Source organism: Myotis brandtii, unplaced genomic scaffold (assembly GCF_000412655.1).
Source record: "Myotis brandtii unplaced genomic scaffold, ASM41265v1 scaffold550, whole genome shotgun sequence".
NCBI lineage: Eukaryota > Metazoa > Chordata > Mammalia > Chiroptera > Vespertilionidae > Myotis > Myotis brandtii.
Genome location: NW_005370043.1, coordinates 1,144,203 through 1,167,718, shown reverse-complemented (window position 1 = coordinate 1,167,718; position 23,516 = coordinate 1,144,203). Strand labels below are relative to the sequence as shown.

The following is a 23,516-nucleotide window of genomic DNA, read 5'->3' as shown; positions in this document are numbered from 1 at the left end:
GTCTTTGCTTGACCCCTGCATCTCCTAGGGAAGCAGCTATATGGGGGAAAGATCAAATCTGCTGGGGTAAGAGGGATTTCAGTCCCCTCAGAAAGAGATGGCATACCAAATACCTGGGTCTAAGATAAGAGGAGTGTGCAGAGAAAGGAGAGGGGGCCATGCAGAACACCAAGAGCTGAAGAAGATGGCATGGAGGTAGTGATGGCTCCCTGAAGACCCAACTTTTACGGGAGAAAAATATCCTGGTGGGAGAGATGGGAAGAGATGAGAGATCGCTGAGGGCAGTCACCAAAACGGAAGGGCAATGTAATATAGTCCTGGTCAGAGAGAGTAATCCATGGAATCAAGAAAAATGAAAACACATTGATTATTCTTTTTTGTTTCTTTCCCAATGTTTCATTATTAAAATCTTCAAATATACACTGAAGTCGAAATAATTTTATAGTGAACATCCATATACCCATCACCTGTAGTCTACCATTAGCATTTACTAAGCTTGTTTTATCATATGTCTATTGATCTGTCCATCTCTCTATCCATCTATTAATTAATATTAATTTTTGATCCATCTCAAAGTTAACTGCATACACTTATATACTTTGTCCTAAATGCTTTAGCTTGCAAGTCATTAACAATAATTCAATGTTCATTTACCCCCTCCCTATAGAGGTATAAAATGTACCAATAATTAAATGCATACATTTGAAGTATATACTCTCTGAGCTCTGACAAAGGCATTACCTGTAATCCAAACTTCTATCAAGATATGAAGTATTGCTGTCAATCCCAAAAGCTCTCTCATGTTTCTTCTCAGTCAACTCCCACTCCCAGTGCCCAGAACCACCACTATTTTTTTTTATCAGAGATTAGATTTGCTGGTTCTAGAACTTCATATAAATGATTCCATGAATATGAATTATTTTATAATAGGGGTTGGCATAAATAGGTTAATTTTTGAAAGTATGCAAAGCACAGCATTTATTCTTCTTTTATTATTTATCCTTATGTTCTGTATTTTATAGATGAACAGCTATAATTTACCTTTGCTAACCCCTGTATATGGTTTCTTTCACTTCTTATGGTTTTGAGATTCATGTATATTATTATATACATCAAAACTTGTTCTTTACTTTGGCTTCTTTATTTATTTTTCTACTGATAAATTCTCCTAGGCTGTTTTTAGTTTCTGGCTGTTATGAATATACTGCTATGAACATTTTGTTTGTTTCTTGACATATTTTCTTTTATCTTTTTTATCTTTATTGTTGAGAATATTACATATGTCCCCCTTTTTCCCCCATTGCCCCCTTCCACCCCATTCCCATCCCACCCCAGACTTTTACCACCCTATTGTATTTTCTTTTATGTTGATTAAATTTCCAAGAGGGAGATTTCTAAGTCATAAAATGTAAAAGAGTACTAGTACTTTACAAATAATTATTGCAATTTCTTGTAAAACTGAACTTTTTCTAAGGTGATGAAGCAGTTGAAGGTACTCTGGCAAATAAAACCCAATGGGTTGACCAGTAGGAAGTAGAAAGTGGGTCTAAAGCCATTTTGATGCTGAATGAGTCCTCACAGCTTTTCTAAACCAAGCCCTTCATTTAACAGATAAAAACTAAGGACCAGAATGGGAAGAAACTTCACCCAAGGTCATTCATTAAACCAGCCAGAGTTTAATATCTCTATTCTTGTTATGGGACAGGCGACCTGTTTTTCCCTTATTCTGCCACCATGGTTGATATTGCTTTGCTAAGCCCAACTTGACTTCAGCTTCATTTGCAACACAGGACACTAAACAGCCACTATTATCCCGTTGAAGAAGTACTTCACAGAACCTACTTGTACCTAAGTTGTTGTTTAATTCATAAGGCCACACCCTGGTGTGTATCATCATAGAGCCATAAGCATGGGGAAGAATGCTTGAACTCTATGCTTTACTCTTAGTTAAAGGAAAGACCATATCCCTTTCCATATTCAACTTCTCTCTTTCATTCTGCAAATAAAGAAGAAAGAGTGTCAAAAATTTAGAGCAACATCTTTAATCCTGCCAAACTCTAGCTATCATCCTGGTCATAAAATGGATCTATGGAATTTTAAAGCAAAAGAAATCAAATTATTATTTTAGAGGCCCAGCTGAAAATTCTGAGGTGGGAAGGAATCCCAGTCTTGCAGCAGGGATGCCCTCTGAAAGCTGCATCTCCGAGCCTCTGTGGGTCCTGGCCCACAGATCCAAGCCATGTTCAGTTGAGATGCATGCGTTTGCCGTGTGAGCACTGGCAGACAACCACCCCCTTCAAGGGCAGCTCTCTGCACCCCCAACATTATTATCCTCTATCCCAGTGTTGTCCTGGAACAGAGAGGAGAGGGAGTCTGCTCACCTCAGCTTGTCATATCTCTTTTGAGCTGCCTTGGAGAAGCCTCCTCCTGTTTCTTACCTTGCACACACCGGAGGACTTGACAGGGCGTGGACCTCAGCGTGGCCACTGAATAGCGACTCTTTAATCTTAAGATCTTCATTCTCTTCTCTCCAATAAGCATCTGATTTTATCAAGATCCGAATTCGCAAGGGGAAAATGTTATTCTGTTTCTCTTTTCATCCTAGGCAAATCCCCATCTGTTGTGAGAAGGAAGATAAAACAGAAAAAGAACAAAAGGATTTAAAAAATGGTCGCAGACCTATATGTGGATATGTTTTCTGCCTATTAAAAATATTGAAGTGGCTTGCAGTGAAAAGCACAGATGTAATAAAATAAAAAGCCAGTAGTATGCCTTGGCATCCAACTTACAGATACATTCTGCTCTATGGAAGATGGTGTGCCAAGGGCGGGTGATACAGAAGTTATTAAAATGCAATCACTTCTCTGAATAGTCTAGAGTTCATGGAAAACAGGATGAAGATACAAGTGACATGGAATATTGGAGGAGAGGAATGATCTCCTATTTCCAGAGCCAATAGGAATAGGTTGCAGAAGTCACTTTTCCTTTGCCCCAGGGGAAGGAATAGAATGACATGCAAAATCCAGGGTGTCCAGTTGTAGCTCCATCTCTCAGGAGTATAGTGCATTTAGACTTTATAAATACTCTTCTTGGATACTGGATATAAGGTATAATCACAGTTTGGGGAAGCTGTGTAATCTTCTTTTTTCCATTCTTAAGTGAGGATCCCCTGGGATATGTGAATGCTATGCAGATGTGTGACCATCTGAGATTTACAGGAAGGAGGAAATCTCATATCCCACAGAGGATTAAATTGGTCTTTCTGTTCCTTTTAGCCCCTCATCACTTTGGACAGCAGCATTTCCTTCACGTTCCTTGCAGAGGGAACCAACACCATCACTGTTCAGGTGGCCGCTGGGAACGCCCTCATCCAGGACACAAAAGACATCGCAGTTCATGGTAAGCCCTGAAAATAGTCATTGTGATGCCTCCTTCTACCCAGCCAATCCACCCTAGTGACAATTGCTGACTGCTTTGGAAATTCACCAGGCCATGGGAAAGTGATGTATGTCATTAAGGGGCATCCAAACTTTTTCCCTACCTTGTTCCTAAATAAATGCAGGGCACAGACAGGCATCCGTTGTCTTCTGGGATGTGTGTGCATCAAAACCTAATGGTCTCATTAGAGAGAGATTTACCGGAAGTTGAAATGAAACCTAACTGGAAAAAACTGTCAGGAAACCATCTAGATCTGGGGTCCTATTGAAGTATCTACAATACACATACAGCACCCACTCTTTGTGAAGATCAGGGCCAGTGATTTCAAAATGGGGGGTGTCATCTTATGGTCCCTGAGATGAGCTACATACAACCTATGTGTTATTGTTGTTTTATTGGTAGAGATTCTAACATCATTGGCTGCAAAGACGGAACATAAGGCTAAGAACGTAAGGTTGAAGGAAGGCAGAAGAGTGGTAAATGGGGCTACTATCCAGTCCTCAATCCTGGAGAACCATTCTTCATTTTTAAATTTATTTTAAGTAATTTTGTGCTTTTACCACAATCCCACACAACCTCCCTCAAGCCCCTAAAAACAGTCACTATTTCAAGGTTTTTCTAGAAAGTTGTACTAGCTCCTCTGACCTTTCTTATATCTCTTCCAAACACGATGTTCACGCTCTCTCATGGGGAACCAAGATGATTTTTTAAATTAAAACTTTTTATTTAAGTGTAAATATAATATAGGAAAGTATACATCATAATTGTCTTAGCTTTATGAATTGCCACAAAGTGAACGAAGCCTTGTACCCACCAACCAGGTAAAGTAGTTGAACATTACCTACACCCTAGATCCAGGGTATCAACATACTTTCTAGCCCCTGGAGGCAGTGCTAGCAGGATGGACAAAGGAAATGAAAGAAGAGCACAATATTCTCTCCTCATTAAGCCCAACTTAATGCTTTCTTGCTGGCTCTGCATGATACCACCTACAGTAGCAAAAGTCTTCTCCTGGGTTTTTATACTTATGTTTCATTTCAGGTAATATTCTTTTACAAGAAGGGCTTAAGATCTTAGGAACTAAGAAAAAAATGGTGGGAGCACAAATCTACTTCCAGTCATCAAATCCCACACTCTTTCAGAGACCAAGAAACAGGCTGGAGTGAAGGAATTACTAGTATAGTTGAGGCTACAAGAAAGAGCAGATGGTTTCTTTATAGTATGGTGATTGTGGAGTCTTCCCACCTATCACACCCTCTCTTGGTCTCACTCACTCACACACTCTCTCTCCTTGCAGAATACTTCCAGTCCCAGCTGTTATCATTCTCTCCTAACCTGGATTACCACAACCCTGACATTCCGGAGTGGAGACAAGATATTGGCAATGTCATCAAGAGAGCTTTAGTTAAAGTAAGTTGGCTTTATATTTGCTGGAATCTTTATGAATAAAGAGCCAGATGGTTTCCTCCACAACACATTTTCATGGGTTAAAACCTCCCATTTTATAGTTTGATTAGTATTTTCTCTAAAAAGAAAGAGAGGGAAAAATAGAAGGGGATATGAAATGATGGAGAGATGGTGGGTGGGGTGGAAGGGAAGACAAGGATGTTGAGCAAGTGGGAATGGGGAGTGTTTGCCTAATTGTAGGAGCAACCTTCCAAGTGATAGTTGATTTGCATCTTTATGGGTGATATTTTAAAATTACTAGAAGCCCCGTGCACAAAAATTTGTGCACTGGCGGGGGAGGTGGGGTGGGTGGTGGGTCCCTCAGCCCAACCTGTGCCCTCTCACAGTCTGGGACCCCTCGGGAGATAACCACCTGCTGGCTTAGGCCCGCTCCCCTGGTGACAGATGGCACACCCAATCCCGCGGTGTCTGCCCCATCTCCCCCAGTCCCAGATGGCAGGCCCGGATCCCGTGCTGGGGTGGGTGGAGGCTCTGGATCACGCTGCTGCCCGCCCTGGGCCACACACAGCAGGCCAGGATCTCACACTGGGGCAGCCAGCAGCTAAGGATTGAACTGCCGCCAGCCCAGGCGGGGCAGTGCAGCATGATTTGCCTGCAGTATGCAAATTAGCCGCCATCTTTGTTGGCAGTTGATTTGCATATTGCACTGATTAGCCCATGGGAGGTGTAGCGAAGGTACGGTCAATTACCGTCTTCCCACCTATCACACCCTCTCTTGGTCTCACTCACTCACACACTCTCTCTCCTTGCAGAATACTTCCAGTCCCAGCTGTTATCATTCTCTCCTAACCTGGATTACCACAACCCTGACATTCCGGAGTGGAGACAAGATATTGGCAATGTCATCAAGAGAGCTTTAGTTAAAGTAAGTTGGCTTTATATTTGCTGGAATCTTTATGAATAAAGAGCCAGATGGTTTCCTCCACAACACATTTACATGGGTTAAAACCTCCCATTTTATAGTTTGATTAGTATTTTCTCTAAAAATAAAGAGAGGGAAAAATAGAAGGGGATAAGAAATGATGGAGGGATGGTGGGTGGGGTGGAAGGGAAGAGAGGGAGATAGATAGATAGATAGATAGATAGATAGATAGATAGATAGATAGATAGATAGAGGTGCTTGAAGATGGAGATTGACCCCATATTTATCCCAAGTTTTTTTTCCAATATAGGAGCTTGATCCCTTTTATGAAATAACTAGAAGCCCAGTGCACAAAAATTTGTGCACTGGCAGGGGCGCTGTCTATTATTAGATAGGATAAGGACCACTCATTGAGTCTACACTGCTATCATTTACTTGGCTGACTTCATCTCCCTTCCTTCCCCGCCCCCACCCCACAAAGGGGTTTTCTTAATCAAACACTTGGACTCCAAGACCACTGTTAGCCATTAGAAGGCTACAGGCCAGGAAATAGAGCATGCCAGTAGATTGTATAGAGTTAAACAAAGTCAGATTTGCCTTAGAGAATATTGAAAGGGTTTTATGAACCCTTTGCTCAGAGCTAAGTACTACAATAAAATGAATAAAACATGGTCAGTTCTAACATGCAACTAGCTCTATGGTAGAGGCATACCAGCATATCAAAGAGCATGGAGAGAAGTGAGATTCACTTTATTCAGGAAAGTGCAGGCTTAGCACATATTGGTGATTCAATAAATACTTATGAACTATGAGAATGGTCTTTGGAGAATATACCTGGACTGTTTTAAAGGATAAGTAGTAGTTAACAATGGATGCTATCTTTCTGGAAGAATGAACAGCATGTGCGAAGCCATGGACTACTGAAAGAGCACAGTGTATTTGTAAATGGCAGTGTAGTATAGACCACAACCCTGACATTCCGGAGTGGAGACAAGATATTGGCAATGTCATCAAGAGAGCTTTAGTTAAAGTAAGTTGGCTTTATATTTGCTGGAATCTTTATGAATAAAGAGCCAGATGGTTTCCTCCACAACACATTTTCATGGGTTAAAACCTCCCATTTTATAGTTTGATTAGTATTTTCTCTAAAAAGAAAGAGAGGGAAAAATAGAAGGGGATATGAAATGATGGAGAGATGGTGGGTGGGGTGGAAGGGAAGAGAAGGAGATAGATAGATAGATAGATAGATAGATAGATAGATAGATAGATGATAGATAGAGGTGCTTGAAGATGGAGATTGGCCCCATATTTATCCCAAGTTTTTTTTTCCAATATAGGAGCTTGATCCTTTTTATGAAATAACTAGAAGCCTGGTGCACAAAAATGTGTGCACTGACATGGGGGGCGTCCCTCAGCCCAACCTGTGCCCTCTCACATTCTGGGACCCCTCAGGAGATAACCACCTGCTGGCTTAGGCCTGCTCCCCTGGTGGCAGGGGTGGGTGGAGGCTCTGGATCACGCTGCTGCCCGCCCTGGGCCACACACAGCAGGCCAGGATCTCACACTGGGGCAGCCAGCAGCTAAGGATTGAACTGCCGCCAGCCCAGGCGGGGCAGTGCAGCATGATTTGCCTGCAGTATGCAAATTAGCCGCCATCTTTGTTGGCAGTTGATTTGCATATTGCACTGATTAGCCCATGGGAGGTGTAGCGAAGGTACGGTCAATTACCATGTTTGTCTATTATTAGATAGGATAAGGACCACTCATTGAGTCTACACTGCTATCATTTACTTGGCTGACTTCATCTCCCTTCCTTCCCCGCCCCCACCCCACAAAGGGGTTTTCTTAATCAAACACTTGGACTCCAAGACCACTGTTAGCCATTAGAAGGCTACAGGCCAGGAAATAGAGCATGCCAGTAGATTGTATAGAGTTAAACAAAGTCAGATTTGCCTTAGAGAATATTGAAAGGGTTTTATGAACCCTTTGCTCAGAGCTAAGTACTACAATAAAATGAATAAAACATGGTCAGTTCTAACATGCAACTAGCTCTATGGTAGAGGCATACCAGCATATCAAAGAGCATGGAGAGAAGTGAGATTCACTTTATTCAGGAAAGTGCAGGCTTAGCACATATTGGTGATTCAATAAATACTTATGAACTATGAGAATGGTCTTTGGAGAATATACCTGGACTGTTTTAAAGGATAAGTAGTAGTTAACAATGGATGCTATCTTTCTGAAAGAATGAATAGCATGTGCAAAGCCATGGACTACTGAAAGAGCACAGTGCATTTGAAAATGGCAGAGTAGTGTAACCAGTCTTTAGGTTTTAAGGGCAAGTGTGGCTAATGTTGAGCTAGGATGGTTAAGTCAGTTTGTGAAGAGATTAGATAGCAGGGTATGGAAGGATCCAGAGATTTGGGGTTTTAAAGGGAGACTTTAGAAAAAGAAAATGATCCCTGAAGCACTTCAAAGTCATTTATTTTCCAGGGACCTCTTGCTTAGCCTGGAGTGCGCCCATTGTGTATAGTGTCCAATCTACTCTGCTATGTCTTTCCCACTTGAAGGCAGAGAATGGTCTCTGTTATAGGAAGCAAGACAATGACAAACTCATTTCCATATCTAAAGCCAGCTCTGAAATATCATACAATGACATTCTTAAGAGAACAAAAGAAGACTTCATCTGTTTCTGTGTCTATTTCCCTCCAACAATAACCAGGAGATACCACCTTTTGGAATATTCTCTTCACTTTTCCTTTTTCTACTTCTCTCCATTTCAAAGTTGTTAATGATTCATCACAGTGTTGTCGTTGATTTTTGCCTCCTATTTTTTCCCTCTGTTCCTTTAGCTTTCCTTGGTGTCTATGTTCCTTTCTTAATATTCTTTTTTCCTGGTGGTATATAGTGGCATTCTCTCCTTCATTCATCCTCCTTCACTGCCTTGACCCTCTTATCTGCTTTTCCAACACCCTCCACAACCTTCTTCTTTAACTTTCCTCAACTCGATTGTCCTGCCCTCAAAAGGAATTGGTTCCCCACAGATTGATTGCATTTATTTGCTGCTCTATTTCAGTTGGAAAAACAATGAAATGGAACAGCATTTTGTACAGTAGCTCCTAGGAGATTTTTCTGAACTCTCCTTAAAACCACTACTCATAATGGGCTTTATAAACTAGCACAGTTCAACAAATAATGAAGAAAAATGAAAACAAAAAAATCTTGCTGGTATTTCTTCTGGCAAGAATGACAACTGCCAATTATTGAAAATTAGTAACGAAAAGAGAAAAGACACTAAAGGTTAGAGATTAGGAGCTGTGGTTGTGCCTGGGCTCATTGCTCTTTCATCCTATATAATAAAAGCATAGTATGCAAATTGTCCCCTCAACCGGGAATTTGTCCAGGAGTTCAACCAGGGGGTGGGGCCCACAGGGGGAAGGGAGGAAGTACCTGGCTGGCAGCTGCTAGGGACCCTACCAGTGCTCAAATTTTGTGCACTGGGCCTCTAGTAAATAATAAAAGCCATGCCAGCTGATCCCTCAGTCTTAAATATCACAAAACAAATCACTCATATGTCTGTTTGGATGAGGTTAACTGACCTTAGACACATAACTCCAAGGTCCCTCCAGGGTCCCTAACTGACTGATGCTCCCCAAGACCATAGTTCCCTAGGGCAAAGGGTCACAGCAGCCACGGCACTCACAGGCACAGCCACTTCACTCCACTGGGTCCTCAGTCCAGTCCCTGGAGAGTTGCTTCCTCTGACTCGTTAGGATAAGACTTTCTTGCTCCATGTCCTTCAGTACCTAGGCCTCCAGCTACTCGGGGTCACACCTTTCAGTAAGACATGAGGCCTCTGGCAAAGCCCACTCAGGTCCCAAGGGGATGCCTCTCTTCTTGGTGGATATTTTAGGCCTCTGACTGCTGCTCATTACTTCTCCTCAAGTTGACCCTCTCACTTTTTGTTGTCACATTTCTGAGAGTTAACTCCAATCTCTACCCCAAGTTCTGGTGCTAATCAAATGGGAAACAACTAACCCCTCTAATTCTGTTCAATCCAGCAACTATTTATTGAGTTTCTACTCTGTCGGGCATTTTTCAAATGAATGGGGTGTCCACAAAACACCCCGGGAATGTCTCAGCAAACATACAATATAAAGTGACCAGAGAAAATACCATACAGGTGGATGCACTCATCTGTCACCATGGACATGATCTGAGTCCCAGTGATGGGGTGGGGTGGTGTTCTGGAAAGGGTTAGGACCAGAGGCTGAGATGCAGGAGATCACTTCCTGCAGAGCTAGTCAGGAGAGGAGGTGGGTATCTCCATCAAAACGAAAACTGTATTATCATATTTAGATTGGCACTAGAAGTATTGTTCTGGATAAAAGACATTTAGGAGAAAATAGTCAATCCTCTTTACAGGGGGAAAACTTGGAGTTTTGTTTTCTTCAAGAAATTGCTTTCAGACGGAAGCTTACTTTTAAGCTTGTATCATAAAGCAACATAATCCTTTTCCCAAACACTCAAGAAATAGAAAAAATTAACTCATCATCTCAGCATCTTAACATAACATTTAGTGTCTTGTTTTGCTTTTTAATTCCTATACATTTTTGTTTTTATAGAGTTGTAACCAAAGAAATAGAAGGAAATAGATTGGAATGCAGCTAGCATAAGTATTTCTCCATGTTGGCTTGGTACTAATTATCATCTTAATGGTAGAGTAATACTAACAGGTTGACGATATCATTTATTTCCTTAAATTTTTTCAAATGTTTGTGCTTTTTTCTACTTATTCACTATTATAAAGTTATGAGTGTTTCTTTCTTCATATGCCCCTTTTTTCCTATATTTGAGATCATTTCTGTAGGACAAACACCCCAAGTTACAGTTATTGAATGAAGGGTATGAAAATTTTTATGGCCTCCAAGTAAGTCTTTTGAAAACCAAATTGGCACAATATGTATCAATTTTTAGTGCTGCCAGCAACAAATGAGGGGACCTCTTAATTGAAGCCTCACCAATATTAGCTAGTTTAAGTTAATAAAAAATCCCGCTTTAGTAAGTGAAAACCAGTGCTGCTTTGCTTTTTTCTTTCATTTGCATTTCCCATGTTTGTTTATAACTTCTTATTTCTCATTTGCAGCCAGTCTGTTCATGTTTTAGCCAGAACTCTCTAAGTGCAGAAAAACAAAATATGGGGGGAGCTTTTGCAAATGTTCCTAGCAAACAATACTTTGAAAATCACTTATGATAGTATTTTAGCTTCAGTAAAAATGTAAGTCAGAGCAGAAGAGGCAGTGAAACTAAGCACTTCTAAGGGTCCAGGGAAAGAAAGGTTGGAGTCTATTGGAATCTGTGCCTGAAGTGCTGCATTTAAAAAAATATATAGAAGTCTTATAGCTCTGGCTAGGTTTTGCAGTTGTTTGGAGCTTCGTTCCCTACACCAAAAGATTGGGAGTTTGTTTCCAGGTCAGGGTACATACCTAGGTTTGGGGTTCAATTTCCATTTGGGGCACGGATGGTAGGCAACCAATCAATGTTTCTCTCATGCACCAATGTTTCTCTCTCTCCCATCTTCTCTCTCTAAATATCAATAAAAACATATCCTCAGGTCAGGATTAAATTTTTTTCAAAAACTGCACATATATAAGACATATCTGTGCATATTCTGCTCCTTGTTGTTGACTTGGGGAAGGCTGGGACCTCACTCTTTGGTCTCCGCATGCTTGCAGGTAACCAGTGTCCCGGAAGACCAGATCCTGGTTGCTGTGTTCCCTGGCCTCCCAACTTCAGCAGAGCTCTTTATCCTCCCCCCAAAGAACTTGACGGAGAGGCGGAAAGGCAATGAAGAGGACCTGGAACAAGTAAGTGAAAGCAAACTTGGCTAGAACACTTGCCTGTACCTCACATTCTAAGGGGACCCAAAGTTAATTTCAGCCTAAAAGGGAGACAGGGTCTCTCCCATTGGCCCATCAGCCTGTCACTCTTTCGCCAGTACTCAGAGCTTTGAAGAATAATCAGCCTAACCCCAAATCAACATAGATGCAGATAGACTGGAGCAATCAGCATCATTCCTTCCAACAGTTGCCAGTCCTTCAACTTGCTAAATATCTCCCCCCCGCACCCCATGACTTGTCCCAGAGGAGACGGATGTGGGTAATAAAGAGAGGAATTTGATTTTCTCTATTTCTTGTCTTTGAAAATCCCGGTCATCTAAGTTCTGCTTCTGGAGGGGACAGGAACTGCTTTGAACATGTTTCTTTGGAGAGAGACGGTTTGCCTCAGCTTGCTTTGACTAAGCTGCATTTCCCAATGAGATTGTGACTTACTGTCCTTACCAAAGGGGCATATAGTTCCTGTGATCTGCACACGGACCAGGAAATAAAGGAGTTGGCCAGTCCCGTGCTTCTCCCTCTCACTCCTGCTCCGTGGGGGTCTTGGTGTCTGTGATCTGCTTCCCCCTTCCCTGCCTCCCCAGATGCCAAGTCAAAGGTGAAAATAAGGGAGAATGAGGCTCCTAAAAATCGGCATGAATCAAACACATTTGCTCCCATATGAGGTAATCATTGTATAAACATCTTCCACGTCCTTCTGCTACTCACCTGGCCATCACCCCATCCCCACATCTATCCTCAGTCCTTCTCAAGCAGCATAGATGTCAACACAGTCATTTCTCTGGGAAATGAAGTTGATCCTTGCATTTCAGGGTGGCATAGTTAACTTGGCCCAAAATAAATTCAGCTTATGCATACATCACTTTTACAAGACCTCTTTATTCTGAAATAGCAAGTGGCATGTGTGAATTATATTTGGAAGCTACAATATCCATCCATTTAGATAAATAGGTAATTACAGTGACGAATAGCAGCTGTGGTATTAAGGCACGTACAGCGAGATAAGTGTTAGGGACAGCAGCCTAAGTCTGCCTGTGCTTCCATGTGGGAATTACAGAGTGATTAAATCGATGTTATGTGTTCTGAGACTTGCTGGGGAGAAGTAAAGAGGAAAAATTATCCCATAAAAAGGAGGCAGCTTCTGCTTTGATGTTTGCCTCCCATTGTCTCTAAGGGAGAAAACAACGCAGAGGAGTGGGCTGGGGTATACGTGTCTGCTTTAATCCTGGCAGGGACCTCTCTACCCTGTGGGTATTGCTTGATCAGATTAAAGAACTACTGATGGGTTGACTTTCTTTCATTGGACCCCACCACAGGTTTTTCTATGGTAAGTTAAAAGGCATGAATAAAAGAGCACTGAACTAGGAGTTGAATGAAACATCAATGTCTATTATCAACTTGAATCTGCTAGGAGACTTTGGACACAGCTTTCTGTCTCACTATCCTCTCCAGTCTAAGCAAATGATACCGACTACTGTTTTGGCTTCACAGGGCTCCGGGAGACCCAAATTGATAAAGATGTCCCAATAGCCTGTCCACTGATTTAACATGGTCATTTTCCTGCCTATGGACTCTGGTTTCTTCCTCCATGAGGGAGCATTGTCACATGTCACGCCTTCCCATGAAGCCTCTCTCTTTTTCCCCCCTAGATCGTGGAGATGCTGTTTAATGCTCTAAACCAAAACTTGGTCCAGTTTGAACTGAAGCCAGGGGTTCAAGTCATTGTGTATGTCACACAGCTGACGTTAGGTGAGTGCCTGTTGGGATTCAGGGGGAAGTGGGTATGGTGATCTGTTATCCTGGAGAGAAGAGGGAGGAGACAGTCAGCAAATACTTCTCCGTAAATGCCTGGAAAATGGCTTTGTGGCAGGGCTCTTTTGCGTGTTGAGTATTAAGGAAGATTAATTACATCTTTCTCAAGGCTTCCTGTTGAGGTGGCAAGAAGACTTTCTTAGAAGTGACCTTACTATTGAATCCCTGGATGATCTTGGAGAAAACCTACAATGTCTTTGGACCTTGAATTTTTTTAAAAATTTGAAACAGTCAGGATTATATTAGGCAGTCCTCAAACTCTCTAAGTTTCTGGGATTTTTGGATTCTATGAATGTTCATTGGGAGGCCAGATGAAATTACTTTCAAACTCCCTTCTATTTACAATGTAGAAGTTTAAGTTGAAACAGGGATCAACTCTAGTTGGTTGATTTGTAAAAGTAATAAAAGGAGGCATGTCCCTTTGGGCATCCACTGCTGGATCTCTGAGAGAGCCTAGTTGCTAAATGTCCCTTTTTGCTGTAAGAGTTTTCAGATGTGGAGATTCCAGATGTGCTCATCCAGCAATGTTTCACCAGAGCAGTGTAAAAGAAGAGACTGAAACATTGCAGCAGTGTTTAACCCAAAGTTCCCAATGAGCCAATTGTAATCGTGTTAACGGACACTCGGGCTAAGAGAAAGACTTTCACACCCTCCTTCTACTCCCCTTAACTGAACACACATTGCTCAGTTTATACCAAGAGCAGCAAATCTCTCCCAGAAGAGCAGAGGCATTAACTTTCCCAAAAAAGCTATGAAGGGGAATACAATTTTGTCATTGAAACTGGGGATCCTGTGCCCAGATAGCGTGCAGGTCAACCGGAGACTGGATATACAGTCGGAACCCAGCTGGCCTCCTTTCTCCAAAGGGTACTCGCTTTTCAGCTAATAGCTTCCAAGTGAACATGTTCTTCCCTCCTAGCTCCGTTGGTGGACTCCAGTGCTGGGCGCAGCAGCTCAGCCATGCTCATGCTCTTGTCGGTGGTGTTTGTTGGTCTGGCTGTGTTTCTGATCTACAAGTTTAAAAGGTATGTGCTGCTATCACTCAATTTTACTCTTGGGGCTAGATTCATGGAAGTTGATTCTTGCTGTAACTAACATCCCTAAACTCATCCTAACTATGTGATATTAATTCTCCTTGAAGCTCTATTGGGGAATGGGGAAAAGTGAGAATGGTTGAGGGTCAGGGAATAAATAAATTTAAAAATCTTAACTCTATCTAATTTATAACTATATTTCATATAACTATGAAATCAATTTATTTTCTTCAAAAGAAGTATAAGGAGTTTTCAAACCTCACCTAAAAATTTCTAAAATAAGGTCTCAAATATTCAGGATATCTTTTCTACAAGTTAACAACCATCCAGGGTAGATAAGTAGAGAAAATTCAGCTAAAATCTTGTATGCACAAGTACAAGAGCACACACACACATTTTCTTATTTTATGCAATAGCTATACAGTATCTCTATTTAAATTGGCGTGCTGAAAATATTTAACCTCAAAATATCCCCATCACTCCTTTCCTGTGTCTAAAGGGAAATTGATAAAAAAACAAACAAAAACAAACTATACATGTATTCAGAAATTATTTTTGAAGGCCACAAGAGGAGTGATATAATAGGATACTTATTAAAAACATGAAATTAAAATCAATAATTCTTTACCATTATTTAGATAATGTAATATTTCTACCAAGAGGTGGACTAGTTAAGAGTGTGAACTCTGAAATAAGACAGATCCAATTTTAACTTTTGCTACTTGTAACCTGGGACAATTAGATTTTCTCTCTAAGCTATTTTAGTTTTTTTCATCTATAAAAAAGTGCATAATACTTTATAGGCTTGCCATATAGTTCAACTGTAAATATCTATACCAAGTACATACTAAATAATCAACAAATCTATGTTATTATTATAGAGAACAAGGAACATGCCTTCCAAAGGTGCCTTCTGTGTCACAAACTGGCACATAAGAGGCTCACAAAAATATCACTGCTATAGAAATGTACTTCATAGGAATATCATCAGATGAGGTTTGAAAGCATACTTGGTCCTGTGAGTGTTTCTAGGTACTGAACACAATGATTTTAGATTTTGGAAGAGATCAGTGTTAGGTGCTTCCCACAATGATTTTAGATTTTGGAAGAGATCAGTGTTAAAGGTGCTTCAGTCTACTACTTCCCCAGAATATATATTCTGGGGAGAGGGAGAGAGAGATAGAAACATCAATGATCAGAGAGAATCATTGATTGGCTGCCTCCTGCACACCTCCCCCACTGGGGATCAAGCCCACAACCCCGGGCATGTGCCCTTGACCGGAATTGAACCCAGACCCTTCAGTCCTCAGGCTGATGCTCTATCCACTGAGCCAAACCAGCTAGGGCTCCCCAGCATCCTTCAGCACTCCTCTCATGTATATCTCAGGCTTTACAATATCAGTTTTACTCAATATCCATCTCAGCATTAGCCAAAACAGTAGGAATCTTCAGCACCACCAGAAAGGCAGAATGAGATTCCCCTTACTACTCAATTTGTAGAACAGGATGTGAGTTCATGTCCCCTTAAGGGAAGATGTGTCAGCCCGCCTGCATGTTCTCTTTGAAAATGGGGAAACCTCTTTAATATTGCAAGTAGAGAGAGCAAAGATTCAACATAGAAACAGTCTAGTCAAGACAATACCCATTTATGGATGTACTCCAGTGACATGCAAAGCACACTTTCGTTCATCCAAGGATTTGGTTGTGTGGAAGCCTGGTGGTTGCTGGGGCTTGAAGATCCACTATGCTACATTTGTTCTTCTGGCCCCTAGAACCCCATCATACCTGGTGCCAAGGGCCAATAGAAGTCCTGCAGAGAAGTACTTGTGTCAGATGTCTCCAAATTAAAGCAAGACTTATCCTATGACTTAGAAAGTTTTTTGTTCTCTTATAAATGCTGCTAAACTCCCTAGACAGCCAACTCATTAGTGTAGGCATCTCTAAATGCGTACACTTCAATACTCGGATCTATGCCAGGTAGTGCCGTCTCTGAATTATTCCCTTTATAGTCCTCAGATAGCAACCCACCCTTTCTATGCCCCTTACAGTGAATCATGCAGCCAAAGCGACATTTAATAAACACCAGACAAACTGGATAAACAGCAGAGTCAGCTAAGAGTTACCAATCAGCAGTTATTTATTTTTTTATATTTTTTTAGCCACCTTTTCTAGAAGTTTTCCTCCCAATGTTCAAGCCTTTGGTGGAGGTCTTGTTGGATCTTCTTTTATTTCTTTGGTTTCCGTTCCTCCTTATCACCTGGGACTCCAGTGATGGCTCTATGGAGGGTCAGGTTCTTACCCCTGAGTTCCAGAGTCTCCTTTGCTTCTTGCATTATTGTCCCAAAGAACTTTCTACAACGATGGAAATGCTCCATAATCTGTACTGTCCAACACAGTCATCACTAATATCATCGAGGAACTGAATTTTAAATTTTATTTAACTTTAGTTAATTTAAATTTACATAGCTACACCTGCTTAGTCAACACTTGGATAACACAGTGTAGGGAAAGGGCAATTCTGTTTTTGTTTCCAGATCCCTGGCCATGCTGAGTTTTCAGACCCAAAACTTTCTCCCTTTAACCACCAGCACGAACTCATTAAACCATGCATTCATTCAACAAACATCCATTGAGTGACTGCTGTGCGCCAGGGCACTGAATCACCATCTCAAGATCCCAAGTTTTCCCTTAACAAGGGAAGAAGAATAGAGTTACCATGAGCCCCAAGCTTCCTTTGAGTAAATATCACCCTGTCTCTCACATTTGATCTTATTCTTGTATAGAACTGATATTATCTGACATTTTAAGCAATATAATTAAAAATCATTATGAGATGACTTTTATTTCCTGAAAACTCTGCCTACGAAGACCTCCTTTCCATAATATAGATTCTTATTTTTTCTGATTATACAACAACACTTTTGTGCTTTTATATTTATTTCAGTACTTTTTTTTTTCAGTAAGGCTTTCATCATATCTGAAGCCTACTTCACTTTCTCTAAATTGTCTCCCAGGTGCTCCTAACACTTATCATAATTGAAGCAAACAAATAAAAACTCAAGTTTTTTAGAGGTCACTTGGGCTGATTCATCTTACTGCTCTTATTAAAATGTATATGAATGGGTAGCCCAAGAGATGCTTCTAAACCTACTTCCTATGTTTCTTTGTTGAGTTCAGTTTTGACTTAGGTTCTGAACATTCCTACAAGTGGCTGTGTTAAGAAATGAAAACTAATTTAACAATTTTTAACTGTTGAAAATAATAACAAAATTTATTTCCTTCCAACCATCTATTAAAAATGTTGAAAAAATCTGTTTTTAGAGACTGAAATAAAGTGGGCAAACTTTCTTAGGGCAAATTTATTCAAATTCTCACAGATATCATTTGGAGAGCAGGAAAGGGTGGGGTGAAGTTATATAGGCTTGTATGATCCAAAATGGTTTTTCTGCCCCCAGCACCTAATAAATATTACAGTTGATCCCAATGTTCATGAGTAATATGTACTTTTATGATTAAAGGAAATCTGAGTCACTAGGCTGCATTTCTATTTAGATGAGAAAGTAGGGGCCAGCATGAGTTTTTAATTGGACACATTTAGAGAGCCTGAGGTTCGCTGCCTCACATAATCTGTTCAGTCATGGTTCTTGTAAATTATCGTTAACTGGTTCAGACCAGTATGAGTCAGGAGGACATTTTCCTTAATTATGGAAAGCAGCCATTAAGGACATGAAAACTGAATGTAAAGAAAAGGTAGAAACTACCCATGTTTTAAGCTTATCTTTTGGATCTTTCCTTCTTGGACACCTTATTAAGTATCCCTACACTCTATACCCACTAATGATTGGAGTTGGGAGGAGAATGTAGAAGTTTGAAAATATTACTGGTTGGTGCCAAGACAACAGAGTGACTCTCCTTTAGAAAGGCACAGAATGTTCTGGATTGGGGTGGATGTCAGATGTCTCAAGTTTTGATAACATCTGTGCCAGTAATCAGCTTCATGAAATGTCTGTACAACAGTCCAATTTCCTCCTCATTTAATGAGGTAGAGAGATCTCTTCTAGATGTAGTATTCTATTTTTTTAATGTCATCATTTTGTCTGAGAGCATAATATGAAAGTAGAAAGAGCCCAGGATTTGAGGTCATTTATTTATTTATTCAACCAATTCTTATTGAATGTAAACCATGTGCCAAGTACTGTGCTAAGTTAAGTGTATAGCAGTAAAGATAAAAACACAGGCTGTATGAACATTGGGTTTTTAGTCTAGTTAGAAAGACAGAAAGCAAGTCAACAAACATTGCCTGTTACATCGCCCTAAACCAACACCCTATTCATTTATTTCATAGACACTGTCTCATTACATTTATAGGAGGAAAGGTTGGGTGATCAGGAGAGACCTCTTGGTAATGACATGTAGGCCCAGTTCTGAAAGACAGTATCATGAGAAGAGTAGGAGGTGTGTTGCAGACAGAGGGAGGCCCAGTTCTGAAAGACAGTATCATGAGAAGAGTAGAAGGAGGTGTGTTGCAGACAGAGGAAAAAGTTGCTTCAAAGTCCCCAAGATGGGGATGAGTTTGATGTATTAGAGTTTCACAACTTGAAGTTTAGGTCTCAGACCAGTGGCATCAGCATCCCCTGGGAGCATGGCAGAAATGCAGAATTTCAGCCCATCCTGTCCAGATCTATAGAGTCACAAATGGTTTGAGAAGCACTGTATTATAGGAATTCAAAGGAGGCTACAGAAGCTGGAAAACAGTGAGTCAGGAGATAATAGATGGGGTCAGGAGATGATTTCTTTGAGATTTTCACTGAAACCTGCCAGCTCCTCTAACCTCAAGCCTGTCTGCCTTGTAAACCCACTACTTCTGTGTCTTTGAAGGAAGTTAATTCGCTTCTTTTAATCTTTCCTTTAATCCTCTTTACAATCCTAAAAGGAAGCTAGTGTTATTCCTATTGAACAGATGAGGAAACTGACTATGGAAGTACTTAAGGTACTTAGCCTATGAATAGTGTTCTGGATAGAATAGCAATGGCTATATGTCCTGTATTTTGTAGCTTTTCATAAAGGAGACCAATTAAACTGATGCAACCTTAGGAAAAAATGTCTTTTTACACTGATATAACCTTATGAGTCTCAAAGTCCAGCTCCTTTAAACACATAATAATGGATACATGTTTTAAGGCTTTTAGTGTATACCCGATGGACGGCATTGCCCTTCTGTTTACACCTGCTTGGTTTTTACTACAGAAGAAGGTGCATTCCTTAGGGAGTTCTGTGGCTTACATGTCCCCTGGGCATCTGAGTCTCTGGCCTTATGTCTCTTGGCCTCATGACCCCAGTGTCTAAGTGAGCAGCCCCTCTTCCTGACTTTGGCCTGTCTTATTAAATAGCTTCTTTCCCCTGATTATCATTAAGGGTTTCCAAATATCCACTTTCACATGCCCTGTGATAATAATGTGATTTTGCTCCTGTGCATGTAGGAAAATCCCCTGGATTAACATCTATGCTCAAGTTCAACATGACAAGGAGCAGGAGATGATTGGGTCAGTGAGCCAAAGTGAAAACGCCCCCAAAATCACACTCAGTGAATTCACCGAGCCTGAGGAACTGCTGGACAAAGAGCTGGACACCCGGGTCATAGGTATGTGTGCTGTGTCCTCTGTCCTCTAGACACTAGATCAGCCAACCCACTGGGCCTGCACTTCAGATACTACTAGAACTGGCTACAATGACGTAGACATATTTGAAAATTTTCCCACCACCTCTGGCCCATCTGAAATTGGCAGAATTTTCCCCCTTAAAAGTAGATCAAGAGTAAGGAAGAGATGAGACCAACTATCCACCACTGTTGGACTTTTTCTTCTTTAGAGCAAAATAATCATATGTCCTAATTAATAATCACACATATAGGCTCTGGCATCAGATGGTCCCAGGTCCATTTTCTCGCTCAGCCAATCCTCTTGGTCTACCATCCTACTTGCTCTATGTGCCTCATGTTCCTCATCTGTGACATGGGAATAATAGTACCTACCTTCTGAGATTGTTGTGATAATGGAATGATATTACATCATTAGCACAATGCCTGCCACATAGTAGGTGTTCAGTGCATGTTGGCTATCACTATAGTTATTAGTAGAGTATAAGATGGCAAGGTATTGCTTCTACCTTGTGTGCTGATGTGGGGGGTGGCAAACATTAAATATAGAGGAGATGAGCCAGTGAGCTGATAGGATAGAATATCTAGGTGTCCTATGAAATAATACATATTAAGCACCTGTTCAAGGTGGCTTGGTATTTAGCAGGAAATAAAACAAAGACTCCTGCCCTGATGAAATTTACATCCTTCTCTCCCTCTGTCTTCTCTTCCCTGCAGGAGGCATTGCCACCATTGCAAACAGCGAAAGCACAAAGGAGATTCCCAACTGCACTAGTGTTTAATACCAACAAGCCACGTGGTCAACCATCTTTCTGACTTTTTATTTTTTATTATTGCTATTATTATGGGAAAAAATGAAAATGTCTTTTTTTACCCTTTGTTTACCAAGGGCCCCTTCATAAATATCAGGCAGATTTTAGCTTTGGGAGGCAAAAACATTCTTAACTGATTGAAATGAGATAAAAAAGAATAAATGGCTGTATTTGTGCTATGGGCAAAGTACGTATCTTCCCCCATAGCCTTCTTGCTTTATTCTGCAAGGACTCTCTTTTCCCTTGTGAGTCTCTATCTTTTTACTGTTAAAGTTGGGTTGGCTTTTCATTAACCTCCATCCCCCCAAATCACCAACAAACCCCCCACCAGCACACTTCCCTAAAAGGTAAACCATTTCCCAGTTAGATGTGCAGGAGGTTAGTTGGTGGGGAGTGGACATAACTGCAAGAAGCGTGCACACTTTTGTGAAAGAGGCCCTGCCTCGTGCATGTCAATAGTGAGGCTACCGATGGCTTATTGTATATAATTACAATGTAAATAGCTTTTTATTTCCTGAGAAATAATTTAATGTTTAGTAAAAAAGAAAACAGAAAAAAGAAAGACGCGTGTGTTGGCTTATGCACTCACCCTCAGAGCTGACCAACCCCCAGGCCTGGTTGATGTGTTGGGTTCTGGATGCTCTCCAGTTGTCTGTCACAATTAACTCTTGCATCTCTGTGTCCATGCCATAGCCGGTTTCTACTTATGTATATAAGGGGGGTGGGGGGGCTTCTTTGGGACAATTGGTAAAGGAAGGACTATAGTAACATTGTAGAACATGGAGTCTTATTGTTCCATCAGTGACATGGAAGAAGTTGCAAGATGAAGCCCACTGGAGACTTCAAACTGAGATCCAGATGGGCGTACAAGGGTTCCCTCCAAAAGGACAACATTGAGGATATCAGCCTGAGAAAATGCTCTTCTCTAAGGAAGCCAGGCAATGGATCTGAAAATAACAATGATTCTGCTTCCTGGTTGGATTCCAAAGAAATGTATAATGTTTATGGGGAATTATTGGGCTGTTCTTAGCTAAAGTTAGTCCTCTGGGCAGTAGGTGAAGCCCAGTGAGTGCCTCGTGGCATGGGAGGAGTTAGAGAGGTTGGGAGGGAGGTGGTATTTGTGGAATCATGAGTCCATGCAAATCCGGTGGGTCAAATAGGGGTCTAGTCTTTAATGATATTAGTCAAAGATGATTTTAGCAAAGCTGTGCTATTTGCTTGTCAGATATACACACCTTCCTTAAAGTCAAATGTCTGCCTTCAGTTCCCTTAAGATAGTTCTTGCCTCTGGAGTGAGTGGCTTCCAAGGCCAGCATTCTCTTTTCCAGCACCCCAGCCCTTTCACACATGTATACATGTCAGTTGTTTTCAGTAGGGTCACTTTAAGCCATGCTGTAAGCATTTTTATTTTATTTTATTTTATTTTCAGGCTCAGCCTGTGCACACTGTTTTAGAAAATGATATACTGTATATATATATGGGAGGAAAGGCTGAATTTTTTTCCCTGTTGATTTTTGTAGGATGTTGTTCACATTTCTCTCTGTGAGACCCTGAGAGAAAGTGATTCACAGAAATCTGACTGGCTGCAGCTTAGATCAGGATTAGGTGTATTTCTCAAGATCGTGCTTTTTTGTTTCAAGGGTTAAATGGGGCAGACAATTGCAATACTTGTACTACACACTGGACTACAAATGCATGAGTCATATCTATATATACAGTATATGTACATATACTGTTCTTGGTTTTATTGTTCCATTTGAATATTTCTACTGTATAAAAAAGACAGTGGTTTTGAAATTGTTGAAAATAAATGTATTTTTGTACATCAAAGCTACATATCTGAGATTTCTTTGGGCAGTTTTCTTTATCTATTGTAAATAAATGTATTTTTGTACATCAAAGCTACATATCTGTCTGAGATTTCTTTGGGCAGTTTTCTTTATCTATTGCATCAGCCAACTATTGCTGCAATAATGCTACATGGCAAAAAAATCTAGTAGCTTCTAAGAACAGATATTTATGCTCTGTTCTCAAGTCTTCAGGTTGGCTGTGGTTTGGCTGAGCTCAGTCTAGACTGACCGAGGTCTCCTGAGCTAGCTTGCATGCAGGCTTCAGTCTCTTCAGGTCTGCTCAGTGAGTTGTCATCATTCTGAGACCAGCAGCTCCCCAGGGTATGTTTTATTTCATGGTGAATTCCAGAATTCCAGGTGAGACCAGCAGAATACTCTATGTTCTAACATCTTGGCTCAAAATGGTCACTCTATTTACCTGTCACCTACTTTCCATTGACTAAAGAAAACTACATGGTCATGGCCAACGTCAATGATCCAGGGAAATAGACTCTGCCTACTGTGGTGTAAGCCACTCCTAAGTTACATGACAAATGGTGTGGCTTTATAATTCCAGTTGACAGAGGGCATGGGAAATTGATAACAATAGTTTAATCTACTGAATCACTTTCTATGATCCCTCATTTTTCCTGAGCTCTTATTAGATGAACTATTTGAATCAGTATCCAATTTTCCCATCCCAATGTTT

The 23,516-nt window shown here is 40.8% G+C and overlaps 1 protein-coding gene across 1 annotated transcript in view; it reads left to right on the top strand.

Annotated features, from left to right (window-relative positions):
- The window catches only part of SORCS3 (sortilin-related VPS10 domain containing receptor 3), a gene marked incomplete at its 5' end in the record, with an annotated part of 543,035 nt that extends 520,223 nt beyond the window's left edge, over positions 1–22,812 (top strand). The window contains 7 exons of the mRNA XM_005878303.2: positions 3,276–3,399; positions 4,736–4,848; positions 11,503–11,634; positions 13,314–13,413; positions 14,396–14,501; positions 19,991–20,151; positions 20,884–22,812. Coding sequence (XP_005878365.1) covers positions 3,276–3,399; positions 4,736–4,848; positions 11,503–11,634; positions 13,314–13,413; positions 14,396–14,501; positions 19,991–20,151; positions 20,884–20,948 — 801 coding nt within the window. The remainder of the gene's footprint in view (positions 1–3,275; positions 3,400–4,735; positions 4,849–11,502; positions 11,635–13,313; positions 13,414–14,395; positions 14,502–19,990; positions 20,152–20,883) is intronic.
- Between the last annotated feature and the right edge of the window lie 704 nt (positions 22,813–23,516).